The sequence below is a fragment of the Ochotona princeps genome, chromosome 20 (assembly GCF_030435755.1).
Source record: "Ochotona princeps isolate mOchPri1 chromosome 20, mOchPri1.hap1, whole genome shotgun sequence".
NCBI classification, from domain to species: domain Eukaryota; kingdom Metazoa; phylum Chordata; class Mammalia; order Lagomorpha; family Ochotonidae; genus Ochotona; species Ochotona princeps.
In genome coordinates, this window is record NC_080851.1 from 22,921,147 (window position 1) to 22,943,706 (window position 22,560).

A 22,560-nucleotide genomic window follows, 5' to 3' on the forward strand; every position below is an offset into this window, starting at 1 on the left:
TGTTGCAGGTCCAGACTGTTCTAACTTCCCATCCAGCCCCCTCCTCATGGCCTGATACGGCAGCAGATGATGGCTCAAGTAAAAAGGCCCCTGCACCCATGTGGGAGACCTGGAAGAAGCTCCTGATTTTGGACTGGCCCAGCTCCAACTATGATGACCATCTGGAGAATAAACCAGTGGGTAGAAAATTCTCTGTGCAAATCTAGGCATGATGGCTAATTTATCCTCTGCAGGGTCTTGGGAGTGGGATCCACTCCCAAGGCTGTACTGAATAAATCAGTCTCAACACTACTGAAAATTGACAATCTTTTATTATATATAAAAACTTTAATAAAGTAAAATTTAAGCATCTGTACTTTTATAACAAATTTTTACAAGCTGTAACCCACTGGGATTAAAAGATACACTTGCTAATATACTTGCTTCATCAAATATCTTAACATTTTTGTACTAGAAAACTCACCTTCTACTTTCAACTAGTCAGAAGCAAAGTTCTGTAATGTTTCTTACATTTATAGGATAATCATTTAAATTTTGCTGGAGAATAACAAAGCTTTCAATTCCTTTCCTTAGAAGTGAATTTTTAATATTTCTTCAATCATTCTGATTATAAACCAAGTCCAATATGTAGTTGGACAATGAGATGCTTTATTAAAGCTGGATACATGCACTATTTATAGATTCTGTGAAAAAAGGGTGTAGTAAATAATTTTTGCATCCACAACTCTGTTTATCAGTCCATCCAGATGCTGTGTGAGCTCAGTATTTCCTCTACGTGTAGTGGTGACCGAGGCGGCAGCAGCGCTTTCTGGCAAGACCAAAATGAACGTGATCTCTCACTTGACTTGCCCACAGCACTGCAGACAGGTTCTTCTCGGAAAGCGCAGGTCCCAACCTGCTTCTCTGGCTGGTCGTCTCAAAGCACCTGAGCCAACCCTGCTCCTATGCGTGGCCTGAGGTCCCCACTGGGCGTGCCTGGGGAAGGGGGCTCTGCTGCTCCAAACAGCACTGCTGGGTCTATTCTGAGACTCCCTGGAGGGGCGGATCCTCTGAAACGAGAGAGAGAACCTGTGAAGGAAGACAGGGATCCACAAGTGCCCAATTCAGCTGTGCCAATGGCAGGGGCAAGGGAAGCCGAAGAAGCCGGAATACAAGCCGCTTGGCCAGATGCGCCCTGATGGGGCAGAAGCTGATCCGACTGTCTCTGTCCCCTCTGGGGGCCAACCCTCCTCTTACCGGGCATGGGCATCTCTGTGCTGAGGTGCCTGCGGTTTGTAAACAGTTCTGCAGCTTCTTGGTCGAGTGCTCTTTCCTCTAGGTCTGATTCTGGGATCGAAGTACAGCCACCTAGGTGAAAAATACAGACGGTATCTGAAACAGCGAGGAGGAGAATCTGCCTCTGCACGGCAGCCACAGCTTCGGAATGTACTTGTCGTAAAGATAACAAATGACGTGACAACAGCCTTCAGGAGGAGACCAGAAAGAATCATCTCGAACGTCTGTCTTTGGTGAAAATACAGGGCTGAGTTATTGCTCCTGAAGACATGTTATACTGATTATGACTTGGCTACAGCAGCAATACGACTGCCTTTAAATTTATCCTTTCTAAAGTCAGAAAGGACAAAACCTATAGCATATGTGATATCCATAATGTTATGGCCCCTCCACGGGAATTCCCTGTAATACCGTAGCATCCGAAACTATCCCACGTGGGCCATGTGCTCTGTTTCTTGGAAAGGACCCCTGCTTGAGCAGAGAGGAGAGCTGCTGGGACTCAGAGATGGTGATGTGATGCTGTTTCTCCAGGATTAGTCTATCCTTGAAGGCGAACTCCCTGCGGCACAAGCAAACACTTCATAATTCAACAGCAAAGCCATGGGCTTCACCAGGGATGAGTGCAATCCAAAGGTGACTTGAGGATGAGCTGCCACTGCCGAGCTGTGGATATGAGGGGCCTAAGTCATTTGACTTCATCCACCAAATTCCTATCTGGGAAAGCTGCACCATGTGAGAATTTACTTGCTTTGACTAATTTGCCATCACTTCCTGGAAATGCACTAACATGTTTGTGGAACGTATACATGGTCCCCCACCCATGCCAAGCCATTCTTCTTGTTAATGAAGTGTGATTTCTTTTTCCAACGCTTGTCATGCTTTGAGTCCAAAGCCTTGAGCTTGGCTTTCTGTGGGAGGGGTCTAGGAAGCTTAGCAGCATCCTGAGGTGAGGGTGGGTGTCGCCAGCACTGGTTTGAAAATGACATCCTTCACCCGGGAGGGAGTGGCCAGGGTGCTGATCTGATGGCAGATGAACACACCTTGCCATCCCTCCCTCCCACCACCTCTGAGGCATGGATGCTGAGGTAAGCATGACAGCACATTTCCACACTGACTGGAGATGTGACCCCCGAGTGTCCCAGAGCAGGAGACTTGGAGTTACCCATCAACATGAGGGCGGTCATCCAGCTTCCACCTTTCTTTGAATGCCTCCATGCAGCCAGACTGGCCAACCATTCACCCTGGGTTCTGGCCACTTCCAGCTCCTAAGGAGTGGGCAATGGGGGCCCGGCGGCATGGCCTAGCGGCTAAAGTCCTCGCCTTGAAAGCCCCGGGATCCCATATGGGCGCCGGTTCTAATCCCGGCAGCTCCACTTCCCATCCAGCTCCCTGCTTGTGGCCTGGGAAAGCAGGAGAGGACGGCCCAAAGCTTTGGGACCCTGCACCCGTGTGGGAGACCTGGAAGAGGTTCCAGGTTCCCCGCATCGGTTTGGCGCACACCGGCCCGTTGCGGCTCACTTGGGGAGTGAAACATTGGATGGAAGATCTTCCTCTCTGTCTCTCCTCCTCTCTGTATATCCAGCTTTTCAGTAATAATAAAGTCTTTAAAAAAAATAATAATAAGGAGTGGGCAATGGGAGGGAAGAAGGGAGAGAGCGAGTACCCCTTTTTTCTGCGAGGGACTCCCTTTTCAGACCTCCAGAGCAGTGCTGAGTGAATGTACCTGCACTGTGGTTCTCTTCCTGACTGTGTAAGAAGTGGTCAGCAGAGTGGGTGGGACCACTTTACCTTACTGTGCATCAGTCCTTGGTCCTCACTCTTGCTCCCCTAAGCTGCTGCTTCTCAAATAAGCTGTCATCATTTGACTCCTTGACTCAGGGTTGGTTTTCTTGCAGAGCTCACTAATAGTGGAAGCAGTTCTAAAATGCAGGCCTTCGAGTAAAGTTACTTTGGTCACTCACTGGTAAGAACGAGAGACTGCATTGCTGGACGTGAGAAGAGGTGACATTATTGTGGTAAGCATATGAGAGTTTCTTACAAAGTTAATGAAAATGTGGAGGTGGGGGTTGTAGCACAGTGGAATAAACTACTGCTTGTGATCTTCCAGCGGCTTGGCTTCCAATACAGCTTCCTACTCATGTGGCTGGGAAGGCATTAGAAGTCTCAAGTTACTGAGCCTTCATCACCCACATGGGACACCAGGATGGAATTTCTGGCTCCTGACTTCCACTTAGGCCATCCCAGGTTACTGCGGCCATTTAGGGAGTAAAGCCAGGTGATCAAATTTCTCCCTCTGCTGCTCTTCCAAATAAATAAATAAATCTTTGAGAAAGGAAAAAATTTGTATTATAAAAACACTATGCATGGGTACCAAATTTTATTTGAAAGGCAGATCTTAGGAGGAGAGACAGATCTCACATCTGCTGCTTTACTGCTCAAACGGTCACCATGGCCAGACCTTGGCCAACTCATAATCAGAAGCCAGGAGATTCTTCCAGGTCTCCCATATGGATACAGAGGCCCAAAGACTGGAGCCATCCTCTGCTGCTTTCCCAGTCCACAAGCAGGGAGCAGCCAGAACATGGATTGATGTCCATATGGGACGTTAGTGTCACAGGCAGATGATCAGTTTACTGTGCCACCATGCTGGCCCAAGATTATTTTGGTGAATGTAAAAAAATTGTAAACTTTCAAATCTATGAACGTACTGAATTACTCTCACATGGGAAGGGCAAGGTAGGCAACAATAACTGAGCCTGAATTCTCCATCTTCTTGCTATTAAAGAAAATACACATTTTAGCACTCTTGTATCTGCTACTTGGCTTTACAAGCTGAGTTTCAGGCCTGCTAGAATGTCTCAATTTATTAAATGAAGAGATTATGTCATTTTTCCAAAGGTCAGACAGCAAGTCTAAATATCCCTGTAATAAAGCTCTCTGTGCTACGGCAAAAGGACCCACTTCCCACATGTCTAACTTATCCAAGTAAATCCCTTCATAAAACACATAAGGAATTACTTTATTATTTTTTAAAAGACAGACACTAGTTCTCAGGTTTTAGTGTTAGATTCTACAGTTATAAAAAAGGCTGCATCACAACCTTATGCTTATCTTCAGGTAAGAAAAACTTTGCCATTAGATGCCAGCCTATGGTCTGCTTTATTCATTGTGCTACTTAGAATTAAGGTTCAAGCGACAAATTAATGCTGGCACCAATAATAGCTTCTCACACTTCTCTATGGTCCTTCTTAACCATCTAGCTGGCGGTGCCCTCTCTAGCTGTCAGTGTTGAGCACATGCCTTCTTGCCTGGCCCCCTAGCCACTGGTGTGCCACTTTCCTTCTGTGCTCCCCGATAGGGTGGAGTTTGATGAAGGCAATACAGCATCCTGACTCAAAACCCCACCTGTACTCCCTCGAGGGAAATGATGTCAGTGGTCATTTCCTGTGGGAGCCTCTTACATTAAGGTGTTTAGAACACTTCAGGAGCTATTCTGGAAATCCAGCTCTGTGTGCAACTGTGATATCTGAAAACGTCAAGAATGTGTTATGAATTAGAATCGCTTATAAATTAGAAACTTTCTAAATGCTTTTATGCTGCTGCTATCTCAATAAGTTTAAAAGATGCCCTCCAGACACTTCATTCTACCTATGGCTGGGTTCTTAATTATGTGGGTGACCATCTGCTTACTGTATCTTGCTGTCAAAATGTCTTTACAAATTGATAACACATTAATACATACAGCAAAACTCAGTTAAGTAGGAAATGTACCTAAAATTCTGACTGAATAGGAGTTCCCCTTATATTAGGTAACACAAAGCTGGGACTTTCTAGGAATTCCAAGTTATCTTAAACCTGTCTTGACATTAAAAAGCAAACTATAAAATAGTTTAACTTCCTCTTACTAAGTAGAACATTTTATAGGCAAGGGAACTACACAAAAGAATTTCCTGCTGTTGGGAAAACAACAGCAAAAAGAATGCCGACCCTCCCTGCAGGTTTGTATTATCGAGCTGTAACTCAGAAGTACTGAGTTCACAAGGTTAAGATGGAGAGGGAGGTGAAAATGTGACTGACCTAAAAAAAAAATACAAGAGGTCAAAACCAGCACGCAGGGCAGGCAGCAGCTAGGGGCTAACTCCAGCTGCCTTCGTGGAAAAGAAATGGAAAGTCTTCGTCTTTAGCATTTTCCCCATTTTGATAGAAATATGGCCACTGTGGCCAACTCCAAATGTAACCAACGTGATATCACAAACTTTGGAGCTGCAAAGAGCTATACTGTGGCACAGCATTTTACCATTCAAACACGGATAACCTCTTACTAACTTACTAACCAGATACAGGAAACAAATGATTAGGAAGCAAGAGGTGTAAGGGTCCTTAATGGAATTAAAGTTTTTGTACTCCAGCTTTTCTTAAAAAGTTCACAAAAAATGCATGCTTCATGATTTAATTGTAATTTATTTGGTGAACTAAAGTATCAGGTAAGTCTATTTGGTCTAACTTTTCATTATGGCTGTATTTAACAACTGACTCCCAAGATTATTTAAAAATGGATGGCCCATTCCTACTACTAGGTAGTGTATGTGCCAGTCAAGTAGAGCCAGTGCAGAGGGTTAGCTTGTGTGGGTCATACTTGAGTTGAAACCATGGCTCAGCATTTATTACCTACCTACATGGCTTTGTCTCTTTCTCCAGTAAATTTGGGAAGAAAAAAAAAATAGAACTATCACCCACACAGACTAGCTCCGGCTACAGTGAGACTGAAGACAGAAACCACGTCTTCCACAACGAGAGGTATGCAGCATTTCTGAATGGTGGGCATACAGAACAATTCATGGCACATTCTATCACTAATGTCCAACACATCCGGAACTGTGGGCAGCACATAGGACACTAATCACCCTCCCACTTGGACTGCTTCCACTGGCAGAGGTGCACCTTCTGCATCATCTTTGGACACTCAAAGGACTGTAGTTCTTCATTAGCAGGTATCAGGACAGAGGGTCAAGGACAGTAATAATGCCCCCGGCTAACATCATAGAGCTGGTTTTTGTTCCCTTGCTTCCTCTACCACTGGAGCTTTCTCAGGAACACCTCTTGTTTCCAGGAAGATAGTAATGGATTTGCTGGCGAGCCGACTGTCCTGACTAGTACCTCTTTTGCAATGATACAGAAAAGTCATACAGTTGGGAAGCTGCTCTTGGGGGTATAATGAAGACTGCTGGCTTATTTTCTTGCAACAGTGACCTTTGCAATCAACTGATGTATGTTTCAGAGTGCCCACTCCTTAAGGAAGGCCCTCTCTTCTCCATATATCTAAGAGGAATCAGACAAGGAGATACTTTCAGAGAATCATAAATGACTACAGATTCTGCTCTGACTTGCCAGCCAAAAAATACTGAGTCTGCATTGCCTGAATTTCCACTGAGAACTAAAAACAATAGAAATCTCAAATATACACCAGGGGTATTTTTCTTTTAATCAAGCTTTACTTGATGGATAAAGCGGTGTCCTCCCCCCCCCCCCCCGCTGTCTCCCCTTAGGTTAACATACAAATTATTTCAAGGGTTTATAATTCATGGTAAAGTGTGAAAATGACTGTTGTTAAATTATCACACGATTTTAAAAAGAGCTTCCCTCAGAGACTCTAAGCTGAAGTGGGTAAGTTTTATACCCACTTTGTGTGAGAGGGTGGTGGCAGGGAATCACACAGGTACACGCAGAGTCACATAGACAAGAATGGAATACAGGGTAATTCTCCCTCATTCACTTTTCTAATCATTTCAAATACATTTTTCCAGCCCAAGAAGAATGTAGATTATAAATGCAATGCATCCTACTGTACGTTCATGTAACAATTTGGGCCATGTACATAGGACTCTTTCTAGAAAAAAGAAAAAGGAGCGGATGTGGATAGGTGGGAAAAAGAGGGAGAGGATAAGAAGGGAGAAGGAGAGAGGGAGGGGGATTCAGTGCATTTTTTCAGTGTATTCCGCAGCAGGATGTGAATTACTGAAAGTATAGATAAAATGTGAGCACAAAAAATGCCGGAAACTAGAAAATGCAAACCAGAATAGGAGGTACCAGTCTAGCTGGGAGGAACCGTGGATCAGAGAAACAAAGCTCCAGGAGAGACAAAAGGCGAACATGTCTGGAGAAAGCATGAGGCTGTACTTCTCCAGGTCAGCTCCCTAAACCTCTCTGCTTCCAAACTGGACTTGAGACAAAACAGCACAGTACGTCCCTTGCTTAGACTTCACCCATTCCCTTAAGGAAGTGTTATGCCATGCTTACTGGAATGTATGAGAATGTGTATGGTTGACTGTCCTGCACTTAAGGACCATTTTGGGAAGCTAACATTGCTGTGAAATTGAATTTTTAAAGATGTCCCCTGAATGTAGATATTTCTGTAAGAATGCATACATACAGATTGTTAGTAATTGCAGCTGGCAGGGGATGTAATGTTTTATGAATTCTGTTCTTGCACAGAGGGGTGAGTCAGGCGGATAGCTGAGAGCGCTGCTCTCCGAAGGGGCACCTGCAGGACCTATGGCCCCAGCTTTCTCACCTCCGCTTCCATTCTACCCTTCACTGCTGTCCTGCGGAGGCACACCACGCTACCTGGTTAAATTTTATCGTTTCAAGACCACCAGTGGAACAGGATAGAAATTCCAGGCATACACCATTCATCTACAAGTGAAATGAAATCAATTCAGGGAGAATGGTGCTCAGTTAAGTAGATACAGGTTTGCAGAAGTAAGAAACAAGATCCTGAACTTTCAATTGATAGAAAAAAAATCAACTCTCCATGGATCAAGGATATAAAGCTATATATTCAGACACCCTAAAACTAGTAGAGAAAAACATCAGGAGCACTGCTGGATACAGGCACTGGCAGAGACTTCTTAGACAGCCAAAGCAAAAATAAACCAGTACGCCTACATCAAGCTAACAAGCTGCTGTACTGCAGGGGAAACAGTCAGCCAAGTGAGGGGACAACCAACAGATTGAGAGAAAATACTCGCATACACCACAGCAGATGGAGGACTAATATGCAGAATTTACAAAGAACTCTAGCAACTCAACAGCAACAAAACAAACAACCCTGTTAAGAAATGGGCAAAGGACATGAAGATATTTTTCAGAAGACAAAATTCCAAGGGCTAATAACCACATGAAAAAAAAATGTTCAGGTTCTCTAGTTATCATGGAAATGCAAATAAAATACCACAATGAGATTCCACCTAACTCCAGTGAGACTGACCTACGTTCAGAAACCGATAAAACTCAATTGTTGGTGAGGATGTGGGGGAGGGAGGAGCTGCCCTAATCCACTGTTGGTTGGAATGTGAACTGGTGCAACGGTGATGGAAGACAGCTATGGAGATTCCTCAGACAACTGAAACTAGATGTACTATATGACCCATCCATCCCTCTGCTGGGAAAACAGCCAAACGAAATGAAATCTGCAGATGAGAGGTACCTACAATCGCCTGTTGATAGCAGCATAATTCTCAATAACTAGTATGACGTAAAAACAACCCAGATGCCCATCAACAGATGAATGCCCATAAAGAAACTATGGTACATTTACTTTATGGAATACTACTCAGCCATAAAAAATAGAATATTACTATTTGTCACAAAATATTCTAAGCTGATGAAATCAGTCCCAAAGGGCCAAATATCATATGTTCTCTCTGGTACATAACCAATGCAAAGTACTAAATATATATATGAACTGTACAAGGGAAATTATACTGGGAGGTAATGGACATATATAGCATGTGTCAATTCCATTAACAATTGGATGTCTTGCCTGTTGATACAAATAGACCTTTTTAGGCCAGGCATGCCAACCTAAGTGGCTAAAGTCCTCTCCTTGCATGTGCCTAGATCCCAGGTGGACACTGGTTCAAATGTTGGCTGCTCCACTTCCCTTCAGTTCCCTGCTTATGGCCTGGCAAAGCGGGAGAGGATGGCCCAAAGCCTTAGGGCCCTGCACACGTGTAGGAGACCCAGGAAAGCAGTTTCTGGCTTCGTATAAGCTCAGCTCTGGCCATTGTGGCCATTTAGAGAGTGAACCAGAGGACAGAAGGATCTCTGTCTCTCCTTCTCTTTGTAAATCTGACTTTCCAATAAGTAAATCTTAAAAAAAAAAAAAGACCTTTACACTATGATACTATGTTTTCTGCCTTTTCCTATGTTTACATAATACATTTATAACAAAGTTAAGCTTGTAATAGTGAACTGAGTGTATGATAACTTGGGGGACAGATAACCAGAGGGAATAATGTGGAATGAGGGAGTGGGGGGATTAAACTCTATGCTGATTACAAACTTTCCTTGAGTTTTAGGTACAAAGTCAGTTTCAAAATTCAGCAAAGCAGAATAAAATGTCTTTCAATTCAGTCTTATACAGATCCAACATACAAGTTTTTTTTTCTATGCTCCTTTAAAAATCCATCCTATAGCTTTTCTTTCTGACTTGCAGAAATCATGCTGACCACGTTGATTATACCCTGCCCACTGGCAACAGAACAACAGTGAGCCCTGGGCAGGCAGGGCCCATATGATGCCCAGTGGACTGTCTGCAGCTCAGTACTGCTAATGCCCAACTCTGATCCTCTTTGCACGGTAAGAACTTAGTGTGTTCAAGAGCACGCATGTGCTTGTGTTTGGAAATATTTCCACTTTACACCTCACAGGAGACCCCAAGTGTGTGAATAACAGGGAGTCCGTCGCATTTTAAGAGGTCTAGCATGTGTCTCAACACATTTTAAAACCCCCATAAAGACTGAACACGAAGTCCCTTGGGGTATTCAGCAAGGGTTCCAGTCACAAAGTCTGGCTTTGAGTGGGGTGCTCCCTGGCATTAAGATGTTTCCAAAACTTGGATAAGGAAAGGGGTCTAAGCATTCTTTCAGAAGGACCACTAGTTAGAATTTAGGTCTATTTCATATAGAGGATTAAGAAATTACAGGAACCTAGCCATTCCCATCCACTGATAATTATGTAAACAGAATGTACTGAGTAGAGAGAGTTCTATTTACAAAAAAGCAAGCACAGTCCATAAATTCTACAGATTGGAATGAATCCAGGTTAAGAATTTCTCCAGATGTCAGTCTGTAAACAGGGCTTCATATAGTGAATTCCCCCATTAATTGTCTGCAAGAGGCATCTCTATCCTTTCGGTGGACTACTGTGCCCCTTTACCACTCTTAGGTGAACTACTGTCTGGCCCTACATATTGTTACAGTTCTGATACAACAGAATTCAAGAAAAAGAAGCTGGGGCCAGCATGGCTTCTCCTGATAATGGTGAGTAAGTATCTTAAAATTACCACTCAGAAACTTGGAACTCTGTTCACTGAGGGAAATGAGAACTCTATTTGTGCTACATCTGTTTTTCTAACACATTTAGTTCTTAACCTGGAGCACTTGGAAAGACACACACCCAGTAAGAACATAAACATGGAATCTCCTCACACACACTCTTATTAAAAGTCTCCAATCACAATGTTTTCACACATGCTAACAAGGCCATTGAACCCTCTAACTGGGAATACAAAGTATCACCCAGCCATTGTAGGAAGGTGGGGAAGAAGGGAAATTTAATATATGCTTTTTCTTGCCAACCCATCAAGGTCTGAGGCATGATGCTACAAAGGATGAGATCTACTGTCTTTTATCTCATTTTTCCTATACTAATAAGTACAGTTGTTGGTTTTCTTTTCTCATTCAAAAAGTAGGAAATTGTGGTTTTTAATTTCCATTTTGTCTCTAAATCCTAAGGAAATCCAGTGCACCACTGGAAAGACATGATTTTCAAACATTTCCATTTCAAATACTTTCCTAACTCACTCTACAGAGAGCATTGCTCTCTCAAAAATACACATGCACAAATAAAATGTTATAGCCACAGCTAAGAAAGGAAGCCAATAGTTCTGCAATAATAATTTCTGGAAAAAAAAAAGACTGCCGTGAAATAAGAAGAGCATAACTCTAGTTTGCCTGGACACCACATCATAAGAGAACTAGTGTTCCTCCCAGCTTCCCTCTTGCATCAAGTGGCCATTAATTCCCCCAATGATCCTGGCAGCGTTTCTGCAACTGGAGTTTCTTTCCATAGCCCAATTAAAAGGCATCATCTTGACCGAATTGTGTTGTTTTTAATAATGACAGAGTCTAGGTAGTGATTATGAAATGGAGGGTTCAGCTGGGCCACTGGCTCAGAAACAGTTTGAGGGAAAAGAGGAAAGAACACAACAGCTCCACAGAGTGCCCACTGCAGCATCTGAGGAAATGGGCCAAACACCCAGGGCTTGTTCCAAAGCAACTCCATGACGGAGCGCTCCATCTGCCTATCCCAGTGTCCCACTGCAGAAAAGGGTGTATCTCAGAAAGGGATATCCTTGGCACAGGCTGCTGTGTCTTGAGCAACGGCATAAGAAGTCTGGGCCTCAGTTTTCATTCTGTTAAAATGTAGACTAGGGGCCGTCCCTCTTTCTGAGATATGAAAATCGCATCAGTTAATGCTTGCTGTGGGTACAGCAGAATGACTGGCACAGAACAAGTGCCCCAGTAAATGCTGTTTCAGTACTGACCCCTATATCATGATGCATTCATTTTTTACAGTGAACAATTACACAAGAAACTGCAAGCTACAAGGACAGCGTGAATTTATAGATGCCTTTCTAAAAAGCAGTCTGATATAAGAGTAGGATGGGGCAAGTAGACCGGTGGGCCAGCGGTTTACGGCTGGACCAAGGGGCCGTTGTGAAATTATCACTGGCGTGAAAAATAATCCACATTCCTTTTATAAGGAAATCACCAGTATTCTACTATCACAGAAAACCACTCATTGATATCACAACAGGAATTTTAAGAGGGCGGCAATGCCACTGACCATGACCAGGGACACATAATCGCATTCATTGTTTTCTACTTACCAGCAGTGCCACTACTACTGAGAAAATGCAAACCCACAAGATAATATGACACAAATGGATAAAACATGAAGATAAAGGGGCACAACAGTGATAGGTTTGCTTTCTCATGGGAAATGGAAATGGCCGGCGCATGAACCTTCAAAGAGGAAGTCTGCTGACCCAGTGTTACTAAACATAGGAGGCAGCCAAGGAACAGAGAAAGAGGGCAATGTATTTAAATGTATGCCTTGAAGGAAGCAAACACCAATTATTTTTATATGACTTGAATTCTCCTAGTGACTACTTTATGGGTGTTGGCAAGTCCTTCTGGAAACGCAAGGGGTTGTTAAAGAAGCATTCAGTAGCAATGGCTCATCAGTGCTCCAAGAAATAGCTTTTAACAAAGAATCACTTAGCATACACCTTGTAATGAAAGAGGACTTTTAAGGATCATTTCTAAAAATGGCAAAACGTTATGTTCAGTCTTCCCCTTAATTTCCATATGATTCTAGAACCTGTGTGATTAAAAAAAATAAGCCTCCCACAGTAACAGAGGGTGGGAGCAGAGGTTTCTTTTCTGTTAATCAAAAAGTGGGGGCTTAATATATACTTGTTGACTTGGAAAGGAATTCATAAATTTCAGGAACTACGTTACATGAAAAAAATCACTTAATAATTTCCCAGCACATTATTCCAGGAGTGTGGGCTGGACACAGTAACTGAGAAATGACCAGTCGACTCCCGTATTCTATCTTGTTTCGCATAAAACCTAATCCATTCACTGTGGCAAATGCTTAATATATCAAATGAGATCTCTGCAGCTCATAGCATCTCCCAGAATTCTCCAACTGCTTCCAAAGCACAGTCCGTGAAATAGGCAGAAGTTGAATTCCAGTTCCACCATTATCACTTTTAAAAAAGTTATTTACTCTTTCGCTTCCTCAGTGTCATTCATAACATGAGGGTGATTTTCATACCTACATCACGGAATATTACAAATATTAAATGAGGTCAAGTAGTTCAGATAGTGCCTGGTTCATAGTAAGTGATCACAATTGCAACAGGAATCATCCTCATCATTGCCAAATTTTTCTGGTTTGTCTCAGATTCTTATAAAAGAGGTAGGGGAAGCTCAAGGCAGAATAGGGTAGCGAATATTGTGATGGCCTGTAACAGCCGCTAGAGCTATCTGACCTCCAGGAAAATGAGTTGCTGGGTTAGGTAGTCAAGGAAACTCTGCATTGGTTGTCCAAAACAAAAACAAGAAACAGTGATCAGCATGAAATAACAGCTTAGTAAAGAAAGAACAAAGATTGGGGCGTAGATAAATAAAGGACCACAACGAACACCACATCAGGAATCATCTATAATCTCTGGACCCCACTTTTCTGCCAGCATCTCCCTCCATTTCTTTACTCCTCTTGGCAGCAAAACTCCTCCAAAGAATTCTTGATTTATTGCTTCCAAGTCTTTTCCTTTCTCTTGTAAATCCACTCCCCCCCTACTCAGCTACTCCACAGAAGTTGCTCAAGCTCAGGTCTCCCTGCTGCTTCACTGGCTCCAGCTGGTTGGCCTACTGGCAGCACGTGACATGGCTGATCACTCTTAGCTCCACATCTCTTCTATACCCACTCCCTTGCTGACCCTATCCAGTTTCGTGGCCTGAAATAATATTTTCATGTTGACAACTTCTGACTTTGTAACTTTAGCCGGCCTTTCTCTCCCAAACATTAGATGCATATTTCCAATTATTTATTCAGTATCTCTACTGGGATATCTAACAGCATTTCAATGTGTCATAAATTTCTTTTTGCATCTTCCGCACAAACCTGCTCCATGCCAAGGCCTTTCCCATCTCAATTCCACCCTTCGGGTTGCTTTAGCCAAAACACATGCGCTTATTCTGAAGTTCCATCTTCCTCTCCCATCATGTCTGCTCTGAGGAAATTGTTTCTACATTTAACATACAACACATCAGACTATTTCTCACCACTTAGCAGTATTTCTCATTACTTCTGGCCTGCATTATTGCTAATTCAATAATCCGAATAACCCTCAAGCTGGATGGCCTACTTCTAGCTTTGACACCCTCCATAGCACCGCGAAGTCTACTTTCAAAGCAGCCGCCAGAAATTTCTTGAAAATGTAACATCGTGTATTTCGCATTTTCAGAAATGGTTCTCCTTTTGCCCAGAGGAAAAGCAGAACTCCACCTAAAAGCTATCTGTGAGCTGACCCTTGTGACCTCATCTCCTTCGGTGCCACCTCACCAGCTTCTTGGCTTGGTGCCACACTGAGGCACCCTGGGCTGGCTGCTGCCTTTACCTGAACACCTTCTGCACTCTGTGCAGAAACTGCCATTTGAATAAAGTCTACTTTGACCACCCAAATTAAAAATTGTAACCATGGGGCATGGCATGGTAGCCTAGCAGCTAAAGTCCTCGGGTTGCATGCACCAGAATCCCATGTTGGCACCGGTTCTAACCCAGCTGCTCCACTTCCCATCCAGCTCCCCTGCTTGTGGCCTAGGAAAGCAGTCAAAGACAGCCCAAAGCCTAAAGATCCTGCACCCACGTCGAAGACCCAGAAGAAGGTTCTGGCTCCTCGTTCCTGGTTTCAGATCGGCTCGGCTCCGGCGTTGTGGCTCACTTGGGGAGTGAATCATCGGACGGAAGAGCTTCCTCTCTGTCTCTCCTCCTCTCTGTATAGCTGCCTTCCCAATAAGAATAAATATTCTTTAAAAAATTATAATCACAGAGCTCTTTCATTTTCAACATTTTTCTTTCCTTATCACATGATACTCTTTAATCCTAACATTTTCTGACTTACTATGAAATTCACTGCTTTGTAATGCCATGCTTCTTGCTTATTTAATCCCCTGATGAGAATAAAAGCCCCAAAAAGATAGGTTGCTGCTGTGTCCCAAGCCCTAGAACAGTGCTTGATGCACACGACACAGTAACTACTTGGTGGCTGGGACGAGTGAATTTAGGCTAAGGAATTAAGAGGAAGCAACAGAAATTAAAAAATTATTAAATTTTTTTTAGCATTTAAGGTGAAGGTACCTCAAAACGTTTGCAGAAACGGTATTAAAAGCCAAATTTATTTTGGTACCAATTTTTCTGAAATCCAGGCACCGACTGTTTTGGTGAAATTTCCATAGTCTTTTTTAAGAACTCCTTCACATTATCCACCTTTGATTATTCTGGCTGGAAGGACTGGCTAGAATCACAATAGAAGGTAGCACAGCACCTTCCATCCCTGCTCCCTGGTAATCTGACTGCTTGGTGAACTAAACAAGATGCTCAAAATTTGCTTTGCTTTAGCCGATACACACCGAGATGAAATCCATTGCCAGACGACACATGGAGAATCTGCGAGACTGAGAAGGTGCAACAACAAGCCTTCCGGCACAGAAAGGAAACAGGATCCCAGGGGTAATTTTTGTGGGAGCTAAAGTGAAAAAGAAATAACAGAACTTGTAATTCTAGTTCTTGATAACAGTTATTTGTGGATGAAAGTACTGCAAAGGAAGGTACAAAGACATCTGTCTGCTTGGGAAATTTCTCAAAACTAATGAAAAAGGATCCATCTTATTTCCACTGGGGCATCAGGCTATGGCCTGGAACAGTTTATTTTTCCCAGGCTACTTCAAATCTAAACGTGTTTTTAAAAGCAAGCCCAAGGAAAGATTAGATAAACAACTGGACAATGTTTTTCACGCGCTGATAGCATAAACATTTCAAATTCTTCCGTAGCTCTTTACTAGCAAATCTCTAATTCCAGAGAAGGTGAAATATCCTTAAAATTTAAACATGACTTTGAATTATTCACATTTGCTTCCATTTCCATCTTACACGGTTTTGGCAATAAGAAGCCACATTTCATCCAAGCTAAGGTATTAGGATTCCCTTCCAAGTGTAAAACAACTTAGCCCAACCCCCAGCTCTACGTCCTTTGAAGATGGAACACAGTACTCCTTCCCAACAGCTTTCTTCTTCCTTCCTTCCTACCTCCTATATATCCCGCACTGCCCTTTTTCAAACCAAACTTTTATCAACACGGAGAGGAAATATGAAACTGTCTACGGCGAGGCTACAAAAACAATCTTAAAATGGAATCAACACAAAAGAGATGAGTTGAGAAAGTTGATCAAGTAAGATAATATCAGAGAAATGAGAACTCTCCCTAGTTAAGGAAAGGAGACAGCGAGTGTTTGGTGGTATGTCAGTGTCTGTTATACAGTTCAAATATGTATGAGTGTGTGTGCACGCGCGCACACACACACACACACACACACTTGTTTACCTATATACCCATTTGTTTTCTATTTTGTATGATGGTTGCCTTATACCAGAGAGCACATATGATATTTGTCCTCTTGGGACTGGCTTTCTCCACTGAGCATAGCACACTGGGAGGTGGAGATGTGTTGCACTACGCATCTCTACTCTTTCATGAAAGGAGGACTCCTAATGAAACAGTTAAATACAACGTCAAAGTCTGATACTAAGTTTTGTACCACTGCCACAAAACAAATAGCACAATGTGAAATTTGTAACTGTTATTAAAGGACTGTATTACTGTAATAACATGAGAGAAATGGTGGGAAGGGAAAATGGGGAGGGGAAGAGAGAAGGCCAACAGGGCTCTCTATACCTATACAACTGCATCATAGAAAATGAAAACCTACAAAGCTTGGTGAGAGAAGCAGCTCCATGGAGGTGAAAGAAGGGAGAAAAGGAAAATGGTAGGCATGCAAACCCAGAGGGCATGAGGGTAAGTAGCCCACGCATCAGAAATTGTAGGATCGAAGAGATGGGGACCAGGAGAGAAGAGAAAGTACTGGGCTGATATGATGGAGTGGTACCATTTGTGCAGTACACCACAGTTTACAAAGCAATTTTACTTGAGCTGGTTCCTCACAACTTTGACTTAGAGTAGATAACAAGTGCACCCTGCGTCACAGACACCACACACCTAGTGATTTCCTGAACAAGCTAGGTAGCACTTTCAGTTTCTATTCCTCCCACTCCCCCTTACAAAATGGAAATATATTCCTAACAATGGTGAGGAGTGAGTGAGACATTACACAGCGCATCAGAGATATGTCACACTCAGCAACTGGTACTTATTAAAGCAGACTGACCCAAGGTCAGACAAGGGGAGCCAGTGTCCCTGCTAGGAGTTGAATCTGGGTCTCCCATGCTGCAGGTTCCCCACCAAAATTCACTACAGGAGACAGAGAAATGCAGAAGGAATAAATTGAAGAAAGAAAAATGTACAGATCACATACAAAGATAATGAAGCATGATATCCTAGCAGCTCAAGTCCTCACCTTGAACCCACGGGATCCCATATGGTTACCGGCTCTAATCCTGGTGGCCCCGCTTCCCTTCCAGCTCCCTGCTTGTGGCCCGGGAAAGCAGTCGAGGATGGCCCAAAGCTTTGGGCGGGACACACAGAAGGTGGTCCTGGCTTCGGATCGGCTCAGTACCGGTCATTGTGGCCACTTGGGGAGTGAATCAGTGGACAGAAGATCTTCCTCTCTGTCTCTCCTCTCTGTATATCTGACTTTCCAATAAAAATTAATAACTCTTTTTAAAAATGTTTAAAAGAATAAATGGCTAAAAAGAACCAAAATAATGAATCAAGTAACAGGACAATTGTAAGCACTGGTTTTAAAATATTTTATAGAGATGACAATTATTAGCAGCATCAATATTGGCACCTGAATAGATGGAAAATGAAATAGCACATTTTCCAATGGTGTACAAGTATTTAGTATGTTAGAAGAGTATGCGGTGCTTCCGGCGAAGCTGCCGTTTGTGGCCCCGGCACCACACATCAGAACACTGATTTGAGTCTCGGCTGCTTTTCTGATTCAACTCCCTGTTAATGTCCCTGGAAGGCAGCAGGTGAAGGTACAAGTGCTTGCGATCCCACCACCCTGTGAGAGACCCAGGTGGGGCTCCCTGGGTCCCACTTTGCCCTGGAAAAGACCTGACTTTTGTGGCCAAGGATGGGGAGGAGCAAAACCAATGAATGGAAAACCTGATTCTCCTCCTATATTGCTCTGCCTCTTAAATAAATATTTTCTAAAAGTGAAATTTCAAGTCAGTACATAAATGATATTATCTAATAAATTGTACTGAAAACTTTATAAACTATTCAAAGAGATATTCAAGTTAGATAGGTCAGGTCAATCTAATTTAGATGCCTTAAGCGGTGAGTTACACATTCAAAAAGAAAACCAGACAAGATACATTTAGAATCAGCAAAGGAGGGGCCCGTATTGTGGCATAATAGGTAACGCCACTTCCTGTGATGCCAGCATCCTCTATGGGTGGTGGTCACCTGGATGCCCACTTTCAGGGCCTCTAACAGGGAGGCTGCGTTGGAACGGCACACGAGGATTACCCAAGTGTGTGGGTCCCGGACACTCAGGTGGGAGGCCAGGATGGAGCTTCTGACTTCAGCCTTGTCCAGCCCTGGCCATTGTGTGTTACACCACCATGTGGATGATCTCTGACATTCAAGAAATAAGTTTAAAAAAAATTAGCAAAGGAAAAAGATAAACACATTTGACTAGCAAAAAAGAATTCATGTTAAAACACAAAAATCCAGGTTTTTCGTTGTTTTTTTTTTTTGAATCAGACACTCAGCCTAGAGGGTCCGATGCCCCCGGGCTGCGTGCAAGGCAGCGTGCAGAAGCAGCAGGGATAGAAGCGTCTGGGTTCCTGCCACGGGCACAGTGACCTGCGTGAAGCTCCCAGCAGCGGGCTTAGGTCCAGACAGGAGCTGCTACACCTGAGTGGTATGGGAAGTAACAGAAAGAAGTTCTTCATATTTCTATCACTCTTCTCCAAAATTACCTTAAAATTAAGCATCAATAAAATCCAATAAGATCTCATATTCTAACAGACCTATGGGAAAGCATAAAGAAGCAACTAACAGGAAAAATATAAAATGCAAATGAACAGGACTAATGACTACAAAGAGACCAATAAAATGCTCAGTCTTTTTAAAGATTTATTTATAATTTTTTTATTACAAAGTCAGATATACAGAGAGGAGAGACAGAGGGGAAGATCTTCCGTCCGATGATTCACTCCCCAAGTGAGCCGCAACGGCCGATGCTGCGCCGATCCGAAGCCAGGAACCTGGAACCTCTTCCAGGTCTCCCACGCGGGTGCAGGGTCCCAATGCATTGGGCCGTCCTCTACTGCTTTCCCAGGCCAGAAGAGGGAGCTGGATGGGAAGTGGAGCTGCCGGGATTAGAACCAGTACCCACATGGGATCTCAGTGCGCATTCAAGGCGAGGACTTCAGCCACAAGGCCATGCTGCCGGGCCCAGGTTTTTTTTTTTAATTCAACCTTATTAGTAACCTCATAAACCTAATTAAAATTCCAGTTTCTTCTTTTGATATTAACATGAGAAAGGATGAGACTCGCGGGATGTTGGTAGGAGCAAAGAGTCATGATGAACTTTTAGTTCAAGAACTTCACAGGAAGGTTCTGGCACACCCTCAAGGCGATAAGCAAAGACACACGTAACCACCTCACTCAAACCTTGCACACGGCAGTGTGTGTGATCACTTACAAATGACCCACATGTCCAGCAGTCAGGGTGATGGCATACTTTGTTACACAGCTTTTTGTTTTGGGACAAGTGCTGATTTTTCTACATTCGCTTGCTATTACTTAAATGATATCTTCTTACAACTGGCATTGTAGCATAGTGACTTAAGCTGTGATGCCTACATCCCCTATTGAGATGCCCTGGCTTCTCCAGTTCAGATCCAGCTCCCTTCTAATGTAGCTGGAAAGGCAACAGATGATGATCCGCAGGCCTGTGCTCTTGGTCCACATGTGGGAGACCTGGATGGCCTTCTGTGCGCCTGGCTTCAGCCTAGCCCAGGCATTTGGAAACTCACTAGGTCTGTCATTCTGCCTTTAAAACACAATCAAAATAAACCTTTGAAAATCAACATCTTCTGCCAGAAATGTCCTTCCCTAATTTCCCTGAATTAATTTTGTTCATAAATCAAATAACTATAATTGTAGAACACTATTGACAGTAATGGCTAGTATTTATCAAGTGCTTTTTAAGAGGAAAATAGTAATTGAAGTGAGCTACATGTAATATTTAATAGGAATGACAACCCAACAGAAAATTGCTTCACTTTACAGATAAGCACACATGTGTTGCCTAACCCCCCTGAAGCTTGAGCTATGCTACGAGCCACATGCCTGTCACACCCTCTCCAACTCCGCATCCAGGGTCAGATCCTCGCTCTGCAACCCCCTCGATGTGCCTGAGAACACCTCACACGGGGTGTGACATCTGTATTTGTGCATCTGCTGCCTTGGTTGTCCTAAGTGGAGGATTCCACCTCCAGTTTTCATCTTCCACTGCAGGAAGAATTGGCTGTCAGTTCACCTTTACCACAACATTAAACACAAATTACAGGCACAAGAAAATGAGAGAAGCCTTATATACAGAGTCAAGGGCCAAGAGTGGTTAGATCTATAGATAACAGGAGAGATTTTGTCTGTGGTCTGCCTCTACCCACCAACTGATCTATCTGTTGGACATGCACTATTGCTACAGCATCAGTTGAAACACCATAAAGCAATACCAAAACAAACTGCCAGAAAGAGAAAGAGAGGAGGGAGAAAAGAAAACATTTAGTACCCACCAATTTATATATATATATAAATCTGGTTTTGCTGACATGTGGGCCAAACTCTAATGAAGCAAAGGAGTACATCCAAAATAAAATAAATAAATCAGTAGAGTAGGAGAGGCCAGACACCTGCCACTTAGTTCTGTTCCAGGGACCCCATTGCAAAGACTGGTGCTTCTGGCAGTAGGCAGGCATGGATGTGGTGAGGAGTTTCCACAACCAGCAGACAGCACCATATGGTCATTAAGAGGACTGTTTAACAAGGCAACTCAAAGATGGGAGGATTTTTGCCAAGCTTCAGTTAACACAATCTTTGATCACCTCAAATCCTCACATTCTGTTTTAGTGATATAAATACACAATGTGTTAGATCAGCTCCTTGAAGGACTTCAAGATGTTCCTTACTAAATGTTTACTGATTTGAATGAAATGGAAGTGGGCAGCAGGCCAGGTGAGCAAAAATAGAACCAACAGCCAAGGTGTCCAGAGATGCTGATCCCATGAGCTTCAGATACGTGATGCCTGTAGGCGTGAATCAGAGTGTTTCAGTGCACAATGGGCCTTAAAAAATTCATGAAACTGTTACAATAAAAATGATGCATGGGTTCTTACACTTGTTTCGCACCATAAAGTATCTTCCTTCCATTTTCCATGTCACCTGTATATCTGTATTTGTGGAAACAAGGTTTAACTATGAAAAGTGACAGCGGCTTTATGACTGTTCAATCTAGAGGCTTATCAGGGCACTACTCAGCATTTCATGATAAAGACTGCAATCTTGGAAAATCTAGCCTGGCTTTCCTGTCAGACTCTTCCCAGCCTCCCTGCACAGGCTCTCGCTGCAGCCTCTGGTACACGCCAACTCCTGTGCCCCATCCCACGGCCTCCTGCCCCCAGGCCTTTGCACAACGCCCTTCACTCTGCCTGCTCTCCCAATATCACCTCAAATGTCTGACAGGCTTTCCCTGATCATGGGCCCTGCTTACACATGACTCCAGGATTTCAGGTCAATATATGCCAAGGAAAAGAAGGCTTAGGTTGGATGGAAAACCAAGAAGAAAAACAAATATGAAAATGAATAGAAAGCATGATTTCCTGTGGAAAGCATTCAGATGCTTGAACAGGAAAAAAAACCTGATAGAAGAGCTATATATAGCACATTCACAAAACAAACAAAAAACAGGGAAAATAAGAAAGGAAATAGCAAGAATACATTAATCTATTGGGAAACGTATGGGAACTTTGGAGATGGGTGCATCCGTGTTTATATTCAATGTGTGTCAGAAACAAGTGTGACAGGACATGCAGTCTGCTTTATGCCTAGAACTGTCTAAAACCCACGTAAGGATGAGATGAGATCACATAGATGACTTTGGAGGGGTCCAGGCCCTTGCTTCTAAATGCCAAGACAAATCCTACTGGCAGGTGGTACCCAACTTTGAGGAGAAGCATGCCTGTCATTGGTTAGCAGGGTTCTGTTTGTCACTGTTGAGGGCTGTGCAGGTGAGAATACCCAGCCAAAATCCCTGAGCAGGGCACACGGGCTGGCTTACACCACAGTCACTTCTTTACTGGATGTTTGTTAGGCAGAGATACCGCTGGACAGGCTATGAAACCAAGCTCTGTTTTTACAGGAACAAATTCAGGCTGAAGCAAAGTGAC

At 43.2% G+C, this 22,560-nt stretch overlaps 1 protein-coding gene and 1 long non-coding RNA gene across 4 annotated transcripts in view; one reads left to right on the forward strand and one right to left on the reverse strand.

Moving 5' to 3' along the window:
- Window positions 1-654: 654 nt before the first annotated feature.
- BBS9 (Bardet-Biedl syndrome 9) overlaps window positions 655-22,560 on the reverse strand; it is a 330,719-nt gene continuing 308,813 nt past the window's right edge. For both annotated transcript variants that reach the window (XM_058677975.1, XM_058677974.1), the window contains 2 exons: window positions 1,237-1,347; window positions 655-1,049 (listed from right to left, as the gene is read on the reverse strand). In XM_058677975.1, the coding sequence (XP_058533958.1) occupies window positions 1,018-1,049; window positions 1,237-1,347 (143 nt within the window). In that variant the 3' untranslated portion in view covers window positions 655-1,017. The remainder of the gene's footprint in view (window positions 1,050-1,236; window positions 1,348-22,560) is intronic.
- Window positions 7,393-14,444, forward strand: LOC131482725 (uncharacterized). Of its 2 annotated transcripts, none has more exons than XR_009247246.1 (3): window positions 7,393-7,460; window positions 9,773-9,915; window positions 14,381-14,444. It is a non-coding gene; the product is annotated as an uncharacterized LOC131482725 (long non-coding RNA). The 2 variants fall into 2 exon arrangements; XR_009247245.1 differs by lacking the exon at window positions 7,393-7,460 and adding an exon at window positions 8,494-8,757.